The sequence below is a fragment of the Balearica regulorum genome, chromosome 20 (assembly GCF_011004875.1).
Source record: "Balearica regulorum gibbericeps isolate bBalReg1 chromosome 20, bBalReg1.pri, whole genome shotgun sequence".
NCBI classification, from domain to species: Eukaryota; Metazoa; Chordata; class Aves; order Gruiformes; family Gruidae; genus Balearica; species Balearica regulorum.
In genome coordinates this window covers 9230290-9249336 of record NC_046203.1, presented here as the reverse complement: position 1 = coordinate 9249336, position 19047 = coordinate 9230290, and the positions used below count along the sequence as shown (strand labels likewise).

The window sequence follows — 19047 nt, the reverse complement described above, 5'->3', positions numbered from 1 at the left end:
CCCCTGTCACTAAACTATAAGGATCATATGCCTGTTAGGACATACCACTTCTCCAAGAGCTTTCCATTTTTGAGCTGCAGGCTGCAGTTGGAAATCTCCCCTCACCAGCATGTAGCAGGTGACAGGATTAGACCAAAGCCCAGTGCCCCGAAGCCAGCACTCGCTCGTCTCCGACGTCCACAGGGTCCTCTCCCCATACGCAGTTTTGCATTCACAATCCGTACAGTTAAATGTGCCAGAGTTCTCCCCACCTAATAACTTTCATTTCCAGTTTTATGTCTTACTCACCCACATACGCATTCATCTCCAGTCACCTAATAATTCATAAACACCATATTCTCTCCCGTACTTAATTTAGTACTATGTCTTCTTCCATTATGTTCTGCCAACTTCCCGCCCTGTACATAAACAAATGTGAACTTTTCCTGTTTTCCGTTTGCTTACATGTACACACAGGCATACACAAACACTCCCACATACTAAAACACACTCGCAGAGACACACTTTCTGCTGTGAGCTGAATGCCTACCCAGCACCTATGAGGATCGGTGGAAATCACAGAAAAAAAATCAGAAAGCTACTGTTTTGCACTCGCGCGTGTGACCTCAGCGCATCAGAAAGCAGCATGGGATTTATTTATTTTGTAACTGTTATAGCTGTTCAAACTGTTCATTTGTTAACAGTCTATTCTAAGAATTGAACCTTTTTTGTGGTTAGCAGATCCCCAGTGACAAAATCCACATTTCTGCAAGTATACTTGTTAATCTTAAATATTTTACGAATGGTTTTGAGAAAGAGCTTGAGAAATCACTGCTCTTTAATAATCAAAGTTTGCCTCTGCTTTGATTTCATCAGTATATATCAGAAACTTTCCGTCTTAATAAGTGGATTTATCCGGGAGTGAAATCTAGAGGAAACCCTCAGTATTACACATCAGTGTGTGTTTGGCCACTTAAGTTACTTCCTGTAATTTATTATTTTTTTTCAAAACAGTTGTTTTAAACAGGTCCCAAGGGCAGAAGTTTGAGTTTTTTCACTTTGGTTGAATAAACACTCTCACCAATATCTGGGTAGATGTCTCCCCAGTCTGTAGGTGAATTAAGATACTGTTCGTGCTACGTGAACTCTCAAATCTACCTAATAGGAGCCACAGACTGTTGCCGACAGGAATCAGGTGAAGAAGCAATGAGAAAGGCGGTTGTGTTGTGGTTTTGTTCCACTGAGTTTCACTCCCCATTTCAAGTGTGGTAACAAGGAATGAAATCCCAGGGCCGTTTGTGTGCAATTCATTTACTGACCGTTTTTTGGAGGCCTAGTATCCATGAGAAGACAGCTTTGTTGTAAAATATAACGTGTGATACTGGAGTTTAAGTCATGCTTGCTAATTTAATGAGTGTTGTAAGGAGGTACTTATTTCACAAACTTGAAGATTTCAGTAACTACGGTTCATTGATACCTACTTCAGTGGCTTTGTTGCTCTGGGTAGTGGATGTATCTCTTCATAGTACAGACTTCATTAATACATGCTTTTTGACCAAGTTCCTGTGACAAAAAGACATGTATATTGCTGTCAGTAAGTGGGGCAATATGAGCGTAGTAAGTAGAGGACTGGCATGGGTTAGGAAAGAGCTGGGTTGCGTTATGGGCTCTGCAATTAGCCTGATTGATGACTTTGAGTAAATCATTTTGCCTTGGCCACTCCGTGGCTTTACAAATCGGCACAATGAGGATAATGGTAATGAGTTCCTTTGTGGAACGTTTTGAGTTCTGATAATGTAAAAGACATTGTAAAAGAGCTAAACATTTATATTAGGCTTATAGTATTTCTTTATTGCATATAAAAAAAAATATTCCTCACTTACAGATGCACAGGATTTAGGTAATTATGGCTTTGCATAAATATGTAACAGTTTGCTAATTCTTTCTGTGAATATTTTGATGCTAATACCGTGATCTGGTACTGTAGTGTGGATCCTATTTTTTGCATTCTCCTGGAGAGGAATAAACCTTCTTTTTAACTCTACTGTTTTAATACCTGTATGAAAGTGGATAACTTATTTCTCCGTCACTGAAACATCCCCAGCCCAATTCTGTCTTAACTCAATAGGCAAATTCCCACTGGCTCCAGCTGCAGTTGGATTGAGCTCAGGGCTGTTGAGGAAGTAATTGGTGTTTAAAGGGTATTTTAAGTTCCTTAAACGAACTATGCCACAAACTTGCAGGTAACACTGTCCCTGCCATGGAGAGATGGGAGCAGAAGCGTCCAAGGCTTCAGAGTGAAGCACAGGGCTGGCTTCTCAAATGCTGCAGGACTGTGGGCTGTCGCTAATGCCGTCACCGTTTCCCGCTGCACGTGGTGAGGATTGACGCCATGGTGTCAGTGCAATGCCATCTCTACAGTGGGTACAGGTGGAAGCAGCAGCACACCGAACTGCGTGGTTTTCATCAGCAAATAGTTTAGCTGTCAAATAGTCAAGAGTTGCACCTATTTCAGAGCTGTGCATAAATCAAGCATGGATGTAGGTAGAGCTGATTGTGCTCACAAGAAAAAGACACCCAACCAAAAATTAATCCCATCAAAACGAGGCAAGAATTTTCTGATTTAACTAAACTTGCTTTTTTGGCAGCCAACACCCATTTCAGTAACTCCTCTGCCCTTTGCTACTGCCTTTGTTATACCGATCACTTAATATTTCCTTTTGTCTTGCAGGGAACTGAGCGATAGGACCACGTACACATACCAGGTCATCATTGTTTCCAGGATGGAGGAGAGCGAGCCTTCCCCCACACTTCTGTATGTCTCTGGAAGTGGATACTGTGGAGACGGGATTATCCAAATGTAAGTCTGGAGCGAGCAAACAGATAAATCTGGGCACATCTACTCAGCCAGAATCTGAGACTAGAAAGGAATTGATGACCTCTGATGTCTCCTTAGTCTAGGCCAGCTCTCATCTGTAGATAATGACTCATGTGCTTGATGATTACCAGGATGATGGCATTTAATTGGAACTTAGGCCCTGCTATCCTGGCACCAGTAGATACAGACAGAGATACAGATAATGGAGTCCAGACAGCAGGATCGATATGAAAGTACGCTATATGCTGTTTATGCTTTTTGTTCATGTATCTGTATCTTTATACATATATATGACATTTGCTGTATGGAGCTGAAGTAAGTGCTGGGAAAATTCACAGAGCCTTTGATGCTGTCCTTACACACGGAGTCCCATGTGCCTGGCAGCTGGTGGAGAGGGTAAAACCCTGCCACATGTTGGGACAGGTTCCTGGTGCAACCTCTTGTTTGACCAACCACCGGAGCCGGGATGCATTTGGAGGTGATAGATTTGGCCTGGGAGGGAGAGTGCTGTGTATTGCGTGTTCTCAGTCAGTTCCTCCCTCTCGCCAGCTGCCAGTCCCCAGACCACTGAAAATGTAAAACAATCATTCGCAACTGTTTTAGGGTTTATTCTTTTACTATGTTTGCCCTTAAGGCCACCTGGTCCAAAGCTTCCTGGCATTAGGTAATTTAATTATTTAAACTATGGAAGTAACAACAAGCAAGTGCTTAATCCAGCCAGTATTACTTGCTTGAAATAATGCTGATCAGCAATCAGGTAGTATAACTCTGTCAGATGATACACCTGGCAGCAACTATTTGCAGGATGGGGCCCAACAGGCAGGGAAATCAAAGAGAACAGTCAAACGACATATGAATCCAGGACAGTCTTGGAGAGGGAGATGGAGAAAGACAGATTAATTTTGCTTTCCATAACTTTTCTCCTACTGTTATGTTTGCACATTCCTCAGACATCACTTGTGGCTTTGCAGCAAGCGTCAAACAATAGCTGAGCTGCCTCAGGAGCAAGCAGGAACCAGACTGTGTCACAGCTTGGTTGGTTGTGGCCCCACTTGCAGCTGTGGCAGCCCCTTTCTCATCTGGTTCACACTCTTCTCCTGCACGCGGCTGCAACCGTGCAGGCTGGCGCAAGGCAGGACCCCGTCCCCGACACCACCTGCTCCCTATCGACTGCTGTCCTCCGAGTGCTGTCACGTGGAACAGCCCAGCACCAGGCTTTATGTCTTGTTATTCCCATGCTGGGGTCACAGTCTGGCCCTTCCAGATTTAATACAAAGAGTTTTCAGAGATTCCTGTTCTCTTTTTCCCCACCTGCTGAGTTGCAGCCACACCAGCTATGAAGGAAGTTGCTCATATCTTCATCAGAGAACAGCAAGTGGTATCCACATGTGCAGGAGAGAAGTGGCCAGGCGAGCTTGTGAACCAGGAATGATGAAAGTCAGAGCTGGAGGAGAAAGGGGGAGGTATTTTAAGAGTCAGCACGCAAAGCCGCTGTACTGGATTTCAGGGCTTTGGGGTTCTGTGGAGGGGTTGCAGTGATGATCAGGATGATGCCATTTGCCATCTAACTCCTTTTTGCATGTGTGTGCCCTGCCTACAGAGACTTGGGGGAAGAATGCGATGATATGAATAAGATCAATGGTGATGGCTGCTCCCTATTCTGCCTGCAGGAGTTATCCTTTAATTGCATCGGTAAGTCTGGCTCAGAGCTCTTCCACTCACGGTGGGCAACAACTCTACACAGAGTGCAAGTAAGAAAAACAACAGTATTTTCAGCATTTCCAGCCAAAGAGTTGTCATGGAAGAGAGAAAAAAGGGTGGAATTTGTAGGTTTGAAAGGCGAACATATCTTCCCAGCTTCTGGTCATTTTGATGGGAAATTGGTTCTGCTGGCTTTGAAACAGCCCAGGACTTAAGGCTAAGTCAGCCATTGTGGGACTGATCCAAAGCCCATTGAAGTCAGTGGGTGGTTTTCCACTGGCTTCAATAGGCTTTAGATCTGGCTACGTGAGAAGACATGAACTGATTTTTTCTGGTAAACAGGAGGAGGAGTGAAAGGGGAAGGGACTGAAACCAGAAGCAAGTCCAGCTGAGGTCACACCTCCTTTGAGTTGCAAATCAATATCTGAGGATCAAAGGTCTAGCTAATCCCCTTTTTCAGAGGTGAAAACTACTTAATCAGATTTCATTTGCAAGCCTGGTTTGCTCTGATTAGCAAAACCTGTAAGGACAATGGCCGGAAGATGCTCGAGCTATCGGGATAGCAGGGCTGCAGTTGTGAGCTTTACATATTTATTAAACTCTCTAGGAATGCTGGGGGCAGAGAAGGGAAATGGAGACCAGTTTATGTTGCACCTTCTGTGGAGTAGCTCTGCATTTTCCAACCAGGGCTCAGCGAGGTCTGGGGAAGGATGAAATGCAGAGCTTCTGAAACCAAAGTTAATGTTTATAAGGGGTCAGCTTTTTCTCAAGATGTTTTGTGAGATTTCTTATCTGGACTGGCCAAGCAAATACTCTGTCCCATCCAGTGATCCCATGCCTTCAGCTCAGGACATCAATCCTAAACAGATAATACAGTGTTGGCAAGACTGAAATTTGGTCTTTTTGGCAAATGGATGATTATCTCTTGTTCCTGGAGCAACACGTAAAGGACCTCACAGGCACCATCTTTCCCTTGGGTGGTAAGCTGGGGACCGCTTGTCTTGTCGTAATGGCTACATTTTTACTTCAGCGTCCCAGGCTGTGGTACTTGAGGCCTGATTTGTGATGTGCTTATTTGCATATTTACATATGTAAATTGCTCTATTGAAATCTGAGAGTATTTATGGTCGAGGCTAATTGTGACTATTGGTGGTCTTGAAGTTACGTTTGTGTTTCAAGTAACTTGCTGTTAGAGCCTCAAGCACTGAAAGATATTAGTCATAATATTTTGAAAGTGAGATAAACACTTATGCAAATATTTTGGGTTCTCCAAAAGTCAGGCACAGTGCAAGGCTAGTTTCAGCAAGGGGTTGGGTTGGAGCTGTATCACCCTGCTCAGCAGCAGGTCTGAGCACCTTGGTCCAGGTCTGTACTTCGACCACTTCCCAGCGTTACGTTAGGACATGACCCACATCCTCCCCTGCGGACACTGGTTCTCAAGGAAACTGGGTTGTGTGGGCTGGGCAGCAGCTGCATCATGCTCCAAATAAATCCACGGACAGGAGTAAGAGCGGGGTGTCCCACGCCTTGGACCGCGCAGTGGTGTCCTGCCAGGTGAGTGCAGGAGCCTGATTCATGCTGGTGTACACGTTCATCTCCGGTATTAGCAATAGGGCTGGTGGAGAGCATGGAAAAAACCTGTCTGACAGCAATAAGATTAGAAAATGAAGCAGCTAAAACATACACACGACTTTTTCTATGCCATTACAGAGGAAGTGATTTTTCAGATTTGCTTGTGTTGAAAAAGAAAGGGGAATTCCAGAGGTGAAAAGTTCTTTGTTTGTCATGGGCTTTGCAAGTTCATGGTTGTGCACAGGTCCTGGATTACAAAAGCGAATGAAATCAAATTCAGTTGTTTGTGAAATACGGAATATGGGGATTCACTTAGGTGAATCAAATGATGAACCAATGGAAAGGTGCATGGATGCAGACTCTACGAGTGTTCTCTTGCGTGACGTTACCATTGTGGTGGTGCGACGTTGTGGCGGTGATTGCCTCGGTGTGCGTGCAGGGTCTGCGAGGGTCAGTCAGCTGCTGTTGTTTTGGGGCAGACACGGCCTTCATCAAGTCCTAGGAAAGGTTCAGAGAAGGTAATACCAGTGAAACAGGTCCTGTTGGCTTCTATGGGTGCTGGACCACCATGAATGAGGACATCAAGAGCTAGAGAGAAACTGCTGGCTCATTTTTCAGACCAATGAGCAGTGCTGACTTGTATTCTGTTTTGACATATCAAGCATTAAAATGTCACCAGAAAGCATAAAGATGTTAGGGAAGCTGTTGGAATGACTGTACATGTTACATAATAAATAATAATTAAAAAGAGCAGAAATTCCACATTCTCCATAATCTAATAATATCAGACCAGATCCTCTGGCTTTAGCCAAACAAAAGTCTTCTTTGAGACTGGTGGGGTGTTTTCTTGGAAAATACAGAGTGCTTGGGTCCCTGTTTGAGAGCACAGAAAAATAAGTATAATTTATTTCCATGTTTATAAGGCTAACACATGTTATAATCCTGTAGGACAACAAGTAATTATTTCAGACAGTGTTATTTTTGCAGTGATGTTCTGGTTGTATTATGTAGCTTTTTAGAGCCTCGGGAATCACTCCTCTTCACCAAAGAATTCAGTGAGCCTCAAACACATGTTCAGAGGCTTTGCTGAATTGGGGGCCTCAGGGTTTGATCTTGCAAACGCTTCCTTCCAGGCATGTCTCTGAACTACCACAAGGCGTTCTTTAGACTTCAGCAAATCTAACTGCAACAGTGAATGCAATGCTTGTCACAAATTGTCTGCAGGATCGGGTCCCACGTGGCTGAAAATAATTACTAAACAATTTGTTTGCAAAGGCAGGGCTGACGGGGCGTCATGGGGGATTCCATAGGAGGAGGTTTGATAGCAAAGCCCAAGCGGGCTTCTGCCTTCCCAAGCAGAGGCCACTCAAGTCACCTCACTTGGTAGAAGAGAAATACAACAGAGCCTGCAAATACCATCAAGCTTTAGATTTAGAGCCATGAATCACAGAATAGTTTAGGCTGGAAGGAGTCTCTGGAGGTCTCCGGCCCAAAGAGGGCCAACTTCAAAGTTAGATCCAGCTTCAAAGTTGGAGCGTGTTGCTGAGGGTCATGTCCAGCCGTGTTCTGGTTATCCCCAAGGATGGAGGCAGCCTGCATGCAGTTCTCCATCTCTGTTGCTCCCTTTGCCTTTTAGGATCATGAGGTTTATGGGGTTTTTTAATTGGTCCAACTTTCCTTTGAATAAATGGCACAAAGCTCTCAAGACACTTTGCGCTAGTGCCTGTAATAAAATTAGACTTTTTTTTTTTTCCCCCCCTCGATTTTGTTTTCCCTCCTCCTTTCCTCTCTAATCAGATAACAGTGGATCAATCTGCTCTGCCGTGGGAGGAGGGGCACGGGGGAAGGAAGGAGGGAGGCAGGGAAGAAAACTGTGTGGTCTTACTGTCAGGCTGTCCTGGCCTTCTCTGAATACAAAGCCGAGTAACAGAAAACAGATAAGATTAATAGCGTTTTCTTCCTGCAACATACTGGAAAGCGACAGTGAGATTAATTAATTAATTAATGAAAGCATCTGGCAGTGCTCCTTTTTTAAGTTCTGTGGTATAATCACCCTTCCCCATCCTGAAATTTATCATCTCTACTTTTTTTACCCCCTTTGCGTAACGCATTTTGCATATTTTATCTCCTCCGCACAGAATTTGGTCCCACGGGAAAAGTTTCAGTTTGCCTTTTGATTTGTAGGAGACAAGCGAATCAGAGTCGGGTCCACTGTGACCGATGCACCCCTCTCCTACCTCTTGGCTGCTTTTCTTTCACCTTGCTCTTGATTACTCCCAGGATAACCGATTTTTGTGATTACTGCGGATCTCAGCCAAGTTCAAGCCGACCTGTCCTGTATAAAACAGACCCCAGTCATAAGAGTTATGATTTGCAGTTGTGGGAAACCAGAGCTTTTTAGCCCTTGATCCATTCCCTCCGGACCATTGAGAAATGGGTGTCTAACAAGCAGCTGAGCACCTTGTCCTTGGTATGCACTCTCCCACACACCAACATTGTACACATGCATCTAGATATATGTGCAGACATTGAAAAAGAGAGCTGCTTTCATTTGCATTCCTTTTGTTGAGTGTGATGTGCATTATGCATTGATTTAGCTCGCCAGTGCTGAAGAAAGAGAAGGATATAATAAAAAAGATGCAGAGATCAATAAAAAAGAAGGGAGGGGGAGAGAAAGTAATATGAAAAGAGATGAGTAAAGACTGATAGACACATTGAAACACAGCTGGGAAGTAGCTTCAGAACTTCTATCTACCCTTATGTTTGCCTGGTAATTTATGGGGTTTTCAGTCGCATCTTACTGGTGGTGTTATTGCTACACTTTATCTCCTTTGCTTATAAGGGACTTTTCACTAAAGCCTTTTTACAGCAAAACAGGGCAGCGCTCCCGCTAACTTCCACGTGTGAGTGGTCCCACTGAAGAACGTGAATGTTTCAGGTTAGACACACATCTCCGCGGTTTGTTGGATCAGGGCCTCAGGGATGTAAAATACAAAGAAAAGGCACAGAGTAGAGGAAGAGAGAAAACAAACGGATCTAGCTCTTGAATTTACCACCAATTTCTGGCATGCTTGCAGCATTAGTCGCCAGTGCTTGTTCAGGGAGAAGTATGATTTTAATTTGACAATGATCCTTAAACACTTTTTCTTTCGCTCCTGCTTGGCCTCAAACGTTTTTTTGCTACCTTACAAATCTGGATCTGTCCTCCTCCTCAGAGGCCTCTCCCTCCAGCTGTGAGCCTTACCTTTGTGGGAGCTCTATCCTTTACCTCTCCCATTATCCATAAATTAAGCATAGCACTTTCCCCTAATCTTATTGTTTGGCGGGCTGCATTGCATTCAGGGAAATGATTAATATTCATGAGCTTGCTATCTCTGTTTGGTGCATAATCCTCTAGGGAAATTGCAGTGTTAAATGAGTGACACAAACCTAATTTTATATGTCTTTTCTTTCCTTTCTTTCTTTTTCCTTTTTTTCCCCTTTCTGACAGAGAAGTAATGTGCTTAAAATAAATTGATGGATGACCATCCATATTCATTGTGGGCATGCTTTGAGAGCGCGCCTCGCTCCCGTCCTCTCCCCCTCCCTGCCTCATATCCCTGCACAGGAACAAGGCTTTGACTGCCGAAACCGCGGCCCCACACAGCAGCTAATGGTGGTTTCGCCTTCTTTCACGAACATTAAATAGGCCTTGGCTGACCCTGCCGAGGGCTTTCAGTAGAACAACAGCATGGGAGAGCCCGAGCCACCTTGCAAGAGAAACTCAGCATCTCGCAGGGCATCAATAAGACTAAAGCATTGACCAAGGAGCTTGGGAAAGAGTATTGCTGGCGGTAAAGAAGCTGAGGTTCTACAGCAGAATTTCATAGCAAATAGCAATGAATTTACTAATGGGGGCTGTTCAGATGATATTTGTGTGAATCCTTCAGCTTCAGGCAAATACTTTGAAGCTGACTGTTTCTCGCAGCTCATGGGAGTGTGGCTGCATGTTCTAAAATGTCTAAGCACTCATTTGGCAAGTTAGTAATAACAGCATCGTCATAAAGTCTCTTAAAGTGATTTTCAGACTGTCATCATTAATAGCACAATCTTAGCAGGGCCAGCTGAGCCACAGAGCAGAGCGAGCAGGCATCTCAGGCAGCAAAATACAAAGGACAGATGCTTTTTTGTGGGGGAGAATGTGGGCTAGAGTGGTATTTGCCTGCATTTTTCCCTAGGCCAGTGACTCCAGCCCAGCTCAATCCAGCTTTGGTTTTTAGGACACAGCTACAATGACAGCCCAACAGAAGAATTACTCCTTTGCTTGTTGCATCCCTCACGCGTTACTCTCCGTGGATCAGAGAGGCTTCCACGGCTGGTCATACTTCCCTCCTTAGAGCATCCTCTGTGACTCAACAGCAGCTTGCTGTGCTTAGAGGATGATGCCAAGCACAAGACCTTCCTTTGCAATAACATCCAACCACACGCACAAACAAGCAGTTTTGTTTTCCTTGGTGAATGGCACCGCTGGGTTTTTTCCAGGCTCCTTCCCAGCCTCCCAAGCAAGCGGGCTAGGTGTCAGGAAGGGCCACGCTGGCCAGCCTTCTCCTGGTCGTAGCGGTCGCTGCCTTGTGTGACAGAAACCTCAAGACTTTCAGTCGAACAGCCTCCAAGTTTAGCTAATATATCTGTGTAAGTCTGAGGAAATATTGAAATATTCTCAGCACTGCTTTTCTCATTTATCCAACCACCCAGGGAGGGAAACAAGATTCGGTGGGAAGAGGACGCGCGTTGTAGTGCATTTATAACATGCCTGGTTGCCCGGGGTTGGGGGAAGGCCACGTTGGCTCCTGTTGGCTAGCCACAGAGCAGATAAGGTCATACCACCACTGCCAGTGATGGAAAATATCCTTTCGCTAAAGTGACAAAGGCTCGTGTTCTTGGAGGTGAAATATCAAATTTCAATGCCGGGCTCTGTGAGGGAGTTGTAATTGTATCTGTCTGCAGCACGCAGATCAATTGCATAATTATTGTGCTCCTACTGCTATATCATAGCGATGAGCCGAGTCACGCCAGACAAAGAACAAGCCCAGGAATGTATTTCCATGAAGCAGCTGAATTACCAGGGAGCTGCGCTCCGCAAATGCATTATGCCCGCCTGCTCGGTTCGGGAGATGCTCAGACACGATTGTCATATCGTACAGAAAAAAGCCTCCTGCGAGGCCCCTGGATGTTCCGCAGTAGATTGCAACACCCGCGTTGCCTTCATTTCCGAGGTGCCTGTTTTATTTCATTGAAGGAAAACGTCACAATTTATTGATATGCAACTTTATTCGGAAAGGTCTGCCCAAGCTCTGTGTAATGGTTTTCCGTTTTTTCAAATCAGAATATCCAGGAAGGAAAATAACTCTTGAATATTTTACTGTAGCAGGAAATATCTCTGTCTCTGGCTTCTTCAATATTAAAGAAGAGATTAGCAGATATCCTGGAAGCAGTCCATGTTATTCACTCTCTTCCCACTGAAGCCAAAGGTGAAACTCCCATAGAAATAAATGGAGCAGGTTCTGCGATCGCTCAGCTGCCGGGTTCATGTGATCTGCAGTGGAATTATTTCTCCTTTTGTGATAGAAACCTCTGGATACGTTTCTTCTCATCTGCGAACATAAACACCAGTGCTAGAGATGCCGATTAAGTGACGCGGTGGTAAAATCATGCTTCTGCAGAAGTTGCTGACTTTGGTGAGCCTGTGATTTGGCCCTCGCTATGTCCGAAAAGGCCTGCGTGCCTCTGGACAGACCTTTCAGGGGTTAAGATGTGAAGCTCGCCCTCTTCCAAGATTTTGTTACTCTGAGACAATGCTTCTGCATTTTTGTCCCCCCTTTTTTTTTTTCTTTTTTTTTTTTTTTCTCAGACGAATAGTTATGTGGCATGAGGCTTGTTATAGTTGGAAACATCCCTAAATAAACAGCTGAGTTTAAAAATACTCCTTTTTTTTGTCTGGCCTTTTAAAAAAATAGTAGTTATTGCACAAAAGAAGACTATGCTGATGCCAATCACTGTGTTCAAGCTGAAAACAGGAAGCCGCCCCAAGTGTCTGTCCCCAGCACTTTGACCATGCGGCTCGGACATTAAAAGCCTCGTTGGAGGATGTGCCTTGTGCTATGAATTGGATCTCTTTATCTTTTTTTTTTTTTTTTTTTTTTTTTAATGAGGTGGAAGGCTGCTTATCACAGATAAGTGTATATCCTGCATGTCTGCTTCCTGATCTCTACCAGACTTCATTTGTTTCACTGGTGATTTTCTAGCCTTGCTTTGAGCAGGTGACTCTGGTGGGGAGTTACCTGCTCATCCAGACGTGGTCTGGCCGGCACTTCCCAGGTGCTCTCGAAATCCTCTGCCTTACCTTGAGCATCCTTTCATTTCCGAACCCCAGAGGAGGGGGTTGTATTTCAATACAAAAGGCTACTTTTTGCAACTGTGCTTGGACAGTTTAAGAAGCAAGGGGAAATAGAGTTTCCATCACTTTCTGGTGCAACACAAGAGCCCCAAAATCATTTTGGATCTCAAAGCCAGCCCAGCTGCAATAGTAAGCAAGCCAGGTCTTGCCAATCTGTTTCCCCAATAAATCCCCCTTCTCCAGGTTGACAGCTGCCACAGAGCATTCAGGGATTCCCAGATGTCACAGAAATCTTCGCAAAACCAGAGACTGCCTTTTCCCAAAGCAAGGGCAAGAGAGGGACTTTGGTTTGGCCCCAACATTTTTGTGCCTTCAGTAAGAACTTTGTCACAGAAAAGGAGCTTGGGCTACCTGAATGAATACATGTTGCACGAGTTCAGCTCAGGATCCTTCAGCATCTGTTGTCAATCCCACAGAGACGCTGTCTCCTGCTGCCACGTGGTATGCCTGCAGACATTTTACTGTTCTAGGTTTAAGCTGGATTTCCAGGCAACTGCTTTTTAATTTTTTGAACTCATTTTTCCTTGAGGACAAATCAGATTTCCTTCATTTTCCCTTCCTCCATATCTCCTTCAAATCAGATTCAGCTTCGAAGTGAGAAGTCCACGGTATCAATGAATGCAGCCATACGTGACCAAGACATCACTATGACCTTTGCCAGGTCTTGGGACCCTACAGACCTCTGTGGAGACAGAAATTAGCTCATATTACCAAGGCCCTGGATTCATTTCATGTCACAGAAATTGAGAAGAGAATGGAAAAGGCATTTTGCATCATTATGGAAATAAAGATGTTAGCTACTGCTTCCTTGAAATACACCACTCCCAACACTGCCCTCCCCGGCTTTGAGCCTGTAGGACTCTACGGATTTAACTGAGCTGTGTTCACACCACTGTGGAAAGGGAAGAAGCCTGTTAGTTTTTATTTTGTGAGGGCAATCGTAGGAAGAAACAATCTGGTCGTTCGTCACTTTGCTCATGAAAATGTAAAGCCTAATGCGTAACCTACTGAGCATCCAAGACCGCAGTAAGAATCGGGAGTTGGAGCTGGTGCTCAACACCTGAGGAAGGAAGAGCCTCTGCTTCTTTTTGGCAGCCCACCCAGTGATGCACCACATTTGGCTGTCATAGGTTGACACTCTCATCAGTCCCCTCACCAGCGTCTGGGAAGGATTCAGAAGAGTCACCCTTTTCCCATGACTCAGAAGTGGGAAGTTCATGGGCAGGAAAAGCCTTCTCCTCTTCTCCCCAGTGCTCCCCTCAAAGCACGGCATTGCACGCTTCAGGATGGCGTGTCAGTAGTAGGACTTACAGATCTTCCTTAAAAGAAAACTAGGGCTGTAAAGCCACTTTCCCCCATCATTTTTCAAAGCGCACAAAAGGGAGCGGGTACCTCATCTCTCAGCCTTTGTGCGAGGTGTCATCCAGCCAGCGAACGCGCGCTGCGATGGAGGGCAGGGTGCAGCAGCTCTCCAGGACTAGCACGGCAGAAGGGCTCATGACAGTGCAGTTCAGTAAGACTTTGTTAATCATTTAGGCAGTCTCCATTTAATTCAGATATCTCAGTCTCTCCATTCGGTTCCTCCCGCGGGTTTTGCAGACTCCGAGCAGACAGATTTATTGGGGTCTTAAGCATAATCAGGAACAAATTAGCCTCTGTTAGGATCACACGCTGGCCTGGATCACAGCTAGTCAGAGGCTGCCTTCCCATCCATGTGAGCATGAATTAAGTCATCGGATTGGAGTAGGTCTTGAGTATTCTTTTTATCCCAAACACATGATCTTATCAGAAGCCCATTACGTTTATCATCGCATTAGGAGGGAACATTTGGAGCCAGTGCAGGAGTATGTTGCTATATAAATGTTGTGCTTACTTCAGTGCCTGTCGTGAAAATAAGTCAGTGCTTCAGGAAGGCCAGGGAAACACTGTCTAAACGCATGTGCCTAAAATTAGGCTGTGAGCTTCTGGGTATGTGTCTGCATCAGAGGGGCGGCTGCAGTAGGGATGTGTAAAGAGAGCGTGCATGTGTTTGTGTGTCAATGTTTCTGTCAGTGTGGGTGTGTAGCAGGATGCATTTGGGTGCCGATGTTTCACTGTAAGTGCCTGTCTGTGCATGGGTTTATAGGCTGAAGGTTGGGTCTTTTTAATATGGTAGGTCTTTTCCTTTCTTTTTTTTTTTTTTTTCTTTTTACAGAAATAAGCTTCTTTTCATAAAATGGCAAGGAAACTCTTTTTCTAAAAATACATATTTTCATATGTTTGGGATTTGTTTTTGAGGATTTTTGATTGCTGGCCACAGTCTTTCCAGAGCTGAATATTTCTCAGCAATTTCTGCTGAGACTCTCGCTCAAATTGGGACATAGTGCTCTCAGGCGGGTGAGCCGCTTGGCTTTATCCCACTGTTCTTGGGCAGAGCAGAGACCTGGTCTACGCTTTGATATGGCTCTGCAGGAGAGATGCAGAAGGCTAAGGTGAGGGAACCAAGAGCTTGTCTCCATGGCGTGTCTCCCAGGGATGAATGAGCCACACTGGCGTAGCACTGTGCCAGCACTAATAATCCCTGCAGAGAAACAAGGTACGTTGCAGGGATGTCCAAACTCTCAGGGCACGTACAGTTCACGAGCAGTTCAAGCACACGTTCCCAGCTGGGTCAGTATCAGATGAGTAGCAAGGCCCTGCTGGCATCCGGGCTGTTGGGCAATCTGGCCGTGGGAGGGGGCGAGGCAGCTGGGCTCCTGGGGCCAGCCCTGCTGGGTTGCCTTAGGGCCCATCTGCACATCCACCCTAGCCCCCTCCCACCGTGGAGTTATGGGACACCCCGGGGAGCCATTGTCATCTTTTGGCTGTGAAGCATTCTCCCAAGTGCTCCTCCTCTGAGCCTTTCGAGGTGTGTGGTATATGTTTGGTGGCTCCCGGCCATATGAAGATTTTAAGATGTGACATGTAGGGTCAAGAAGTTTGGCCACCCCCAGGACTATTCGCTCAGACACAGGGCTGCACTCGCACAGCTGAACGGCTTCCAGATTGACACTGGCTCCTTTTCGCCAGCTCGGAGTACTGGCCCCGTAGATAGACAGTTCCCCACACTTATCCACGTACACAAGTTGGCTGCAGAGGTCATGATGAAATGAAACCATAATGACATCTTCCCTGATAGACTTCTCCATTCTTTCAAACTCACACTCTCTTAAGGACCTGGAATTTTGCACAGGGGATTGGGAGGAAGGGAGGGGAAAAGGAGTGAAGGTCATTAAATAATTGAATTGCAATAAACTGATTTTTTTTCTGGCTCATGATGGTATTTCACTGTGTAAACTAGGAGGAAAAATAAACAGGGGATTTAGTAGTTTGGAAGTAGCTCAAAATTGAGCAGCCGTTGGATTTTCTGACACCTAGCTCGAGATAGTCCAATGCTACCGACAGGACTCTCCTTAGGGATCGTTTCCATCAGTCCAGCTAGCAGCTCTGGCTAATTTCCTACGGTTTTTTTCAGCAGGGTTATTTGCCAGACAAAAATACAACAGGCTGTCAGAACTGGATACCTCTGGGGACCGGCAATGATAATACAATACAAAATAGGATACCAACAGGTCAAAGGTTTCCATTTCACAGAGTACTCTAATGACTGAAAGTCATTATTGCTATGCAGTCTGTTTGAAAAGAGTAGATGGATCTCAGTTCAGTTTTTAATGGGCCAGTGTTACAGAAACAACCTCAAAAATTTGGCATCTTTGTTGGCAGTCTCATTAGAGAAGCCACAGAATAAATGGACAAGGATAATAAAGTCTCCTGTTGCTTTTGATCCTTTCAGGTCAAATCTGAGTCATGTTGGTTGAAGCTGTGTGTGTATGTGGCAAGCTTACCCTCACACTGTGTATACTGGATCTGCTCTTGGGATAAACAGATCTCTTTGGCCCGTTGGTCACTACGGCTGTGAATTTGGTAGTTTTTGCCATCCCTAAATTCACAGTTGCTGTTGTTGTTTTGCAGATATCTTTTAAAAACAGAAAGGGAAACGTTGAGGACGAGACCCTCTGTTGGGATTTTTCCGTCCAAGTTGGTGGAATTATGCCAACACCCACATTGTCTCTCTATGTATTTTCTATCTCTGCTTTCTTCTGTTTCCATCCTTTTAAATGGAGATAGATGAAAATAAGCAGAAAATCCCTTACATTAGGAAATATCTTGGGGGAAATGCCCAGTACAAAAGTTGATTATTGTTGCTTGGCTTTCTTAAAATCACTTGGCTGTTGCCTTTCACTTACCCAGCGACCTGGTCCAGCAGGTACATGACCACTGATGTTATCATGTCCTAGCAACTACATTACAGACATGTGTAGCCAGTCCTTTGTGATTTCTCTTCTCTGCTTTCTCCTGGCAGATGAACCCAGCAGGTGCTATTTCCACGATGGTGATGGAGTATGTGAGGAGTTTGAGCAAATGACCAGCATCAAAGACTGTGGCGTTTACACTCCCAAAGGCTTCCTCGATCAGTGGGCTTCCAACGTCTCCGTCTCGCATCACAGTGACCAGCAGTGTCCAGGGTGGGTGGTCATCGGTCAGCCAGCAGCATCCCAGGTAAGGAAAGCATACTCCCTGTCCTCTCCTGGAAAGCGAAGTCCAGCAAGGAGCAACATTCATGAGCTTAGCTAGATGGTCAGCGTTCATGTGTGCTGTTACGCCTGCCTGTTAACTCACCACTTCACCAAGGAAGGCTCCTGACAGCAGTTTCTTTCTGAGCCTGGTTAGTAGTGATGAGCTGGAAATCAGTTCCAATCATCCAACTAAAAACTGGCTGAAGTTGTGGCTTGTTTGATTGAATAAACTGTGTAGGAGTCACCTCGACTATCATCACCTAAAAGACTAGACAGGCTTTCTGCAGCTAGCACAGGGTACTGTCTTGTGGCGATGAGTTCTGAAGGCTAATGCTGAATAATACAAAAGAGTGTTCTGTCTTTTTTAATAGTTTTGTGTTTTCTGTCTCCCAGTTTCATAAAAGCACCCTATTGTTCTATTCTGAGAAAGGTCCCGTCCATTCCCAAAGCCATTCATTAGCTTTAACCCCCTTCTTACATGTCTCCTTTGTAACATAAATAGCTCCAGTTACCATAACTTTACCTTTTGTCTCCTTGAGAGAATTACATCCAAATGAGTTCAAAGACATTAGATAAATGCCTGGAAAACAGAGCTGTACATGATGCAGATGCAACAGTCCAGATGCAACCCACTGCCTCAGGAAAGCCCACATTGCCTGTTGTGGGGGTTTTAGAGGATACAGCAGGGAGAGGCTCATCATATAGCAAAGCTGCTTTGAATATCCCTCCTTCAGCAACCACCGTTGTCCCTGCTGGAGACAGAGCAGTGGATTAGGTGGAGTGTTGGTTTGATACAGCAAAGTTGGTCTTGGAGTCTAATTATCTGGGAGGTGTCTTGAGTGGGCAGTGCAGAGAGGAATGCCGTGTCACAGATATGACAAGCAGATTTCTCTGTGAATAGTAAACGCTAAGCATTTCCAGTTGGCTTGCAAGAGACAACATCTTTATCCAAGAGACTTGGCCTTGTTCACATTGCGCAAGTCTGTAACAAATTAATGACCAGGTCAGTTTTAAATGCACAAAGCGTGGTTAGCTGGCATAGTACCAAGACAGAATCCCGAGCCCAGTGTTGCCTTTTTGTCATGTTCTCATTTATTATTTCACACTGTAAAAGGAACTTTCCTCTGGACCCCTACCAGTGCCTTCGTAACTTTTCTCGTTCGAGCTCCCTGTGCTGTAGTACAGTCCGGAGCCCACTGTCTCCAGTTAGGCTGCTGCTTTATGTGCATGTCCCCAAGCACTCTGTCCCCGTGCAGCCGCTACGGAGCGCTGCCCTGATTTCCTCCTAATGCACTGGTAGAAACGCAGCCATGCCATGCAGTAGGTAACATATGGTCCTGTGGTGGAAGAAACAACCACCGCGCACACGCAGCAGAAAGCCCTGCTGCGTAGCCACAATTCAAGCATGTTTGATGTACCCAGATGAGATGAAGTTGTCACAACCTTGTTAAAAAAAAAAAGAAAAAGAAAAAAAAGCTGTTGTATTTATAGGCAGAGCACTAGCATATCGCACACTGGCAGAGTGAATGGGAACATGCCTCCTGTTATTGCCTGGCCCCTGGGGAGATAACAGTGTGCTATTTACTTCCAGCAAAAGGAATTTTTGCTTTAGCTCAGCTGGTCCTATTACACCAGTTTGAGTGCATGGGGTTCATTGACCTTTTTAATCATATATGTTGAGAAAGTCTTTGTTTTCCCCAGGAACAAGACAGCCTCGTCGGCTTGTGAAAGCACCTGACTTGTCACTCCGGAGAGGTTAGGTGGGGCAGCAGGTCATCAGTCTGTTAGCTGGCGGAGATGAAAATTAACCTAAGATCTCCTCTAATCGCTGCATGTAATGATCACTGGTGTGTAAACATGTTTGGCTTCATTATCTGCACAAGCAC

The 19047-nt window shown here is 45.1% G+C and overlaps 1 protein-coding gene across 1 annotated transcript in view; it reads left to right on the top strand.

Moving 5' to 3' along the window:
* Positions 1-19047, top strand: part of PAPPA (pappalysin 1) — a 183599-nt gene that overhangs the window by 89085 nt on the left and 75467 nt on the right. The window contains exons 8-10 of the mRNA XM_075772202.1: positions 2711-2839; positions 4458-4549; positions 16948-17144. Of these exons, the coding sequence (XP_075628317.1) occupies positions 2711-2839; positions 4458-4549; positions 16948-17144 (418 nt within the window). The remainder of the gene's footprint in view (positions 1-2710; positions 2840-4457; positions 4550-16947; positions 17145-19047) is intronic.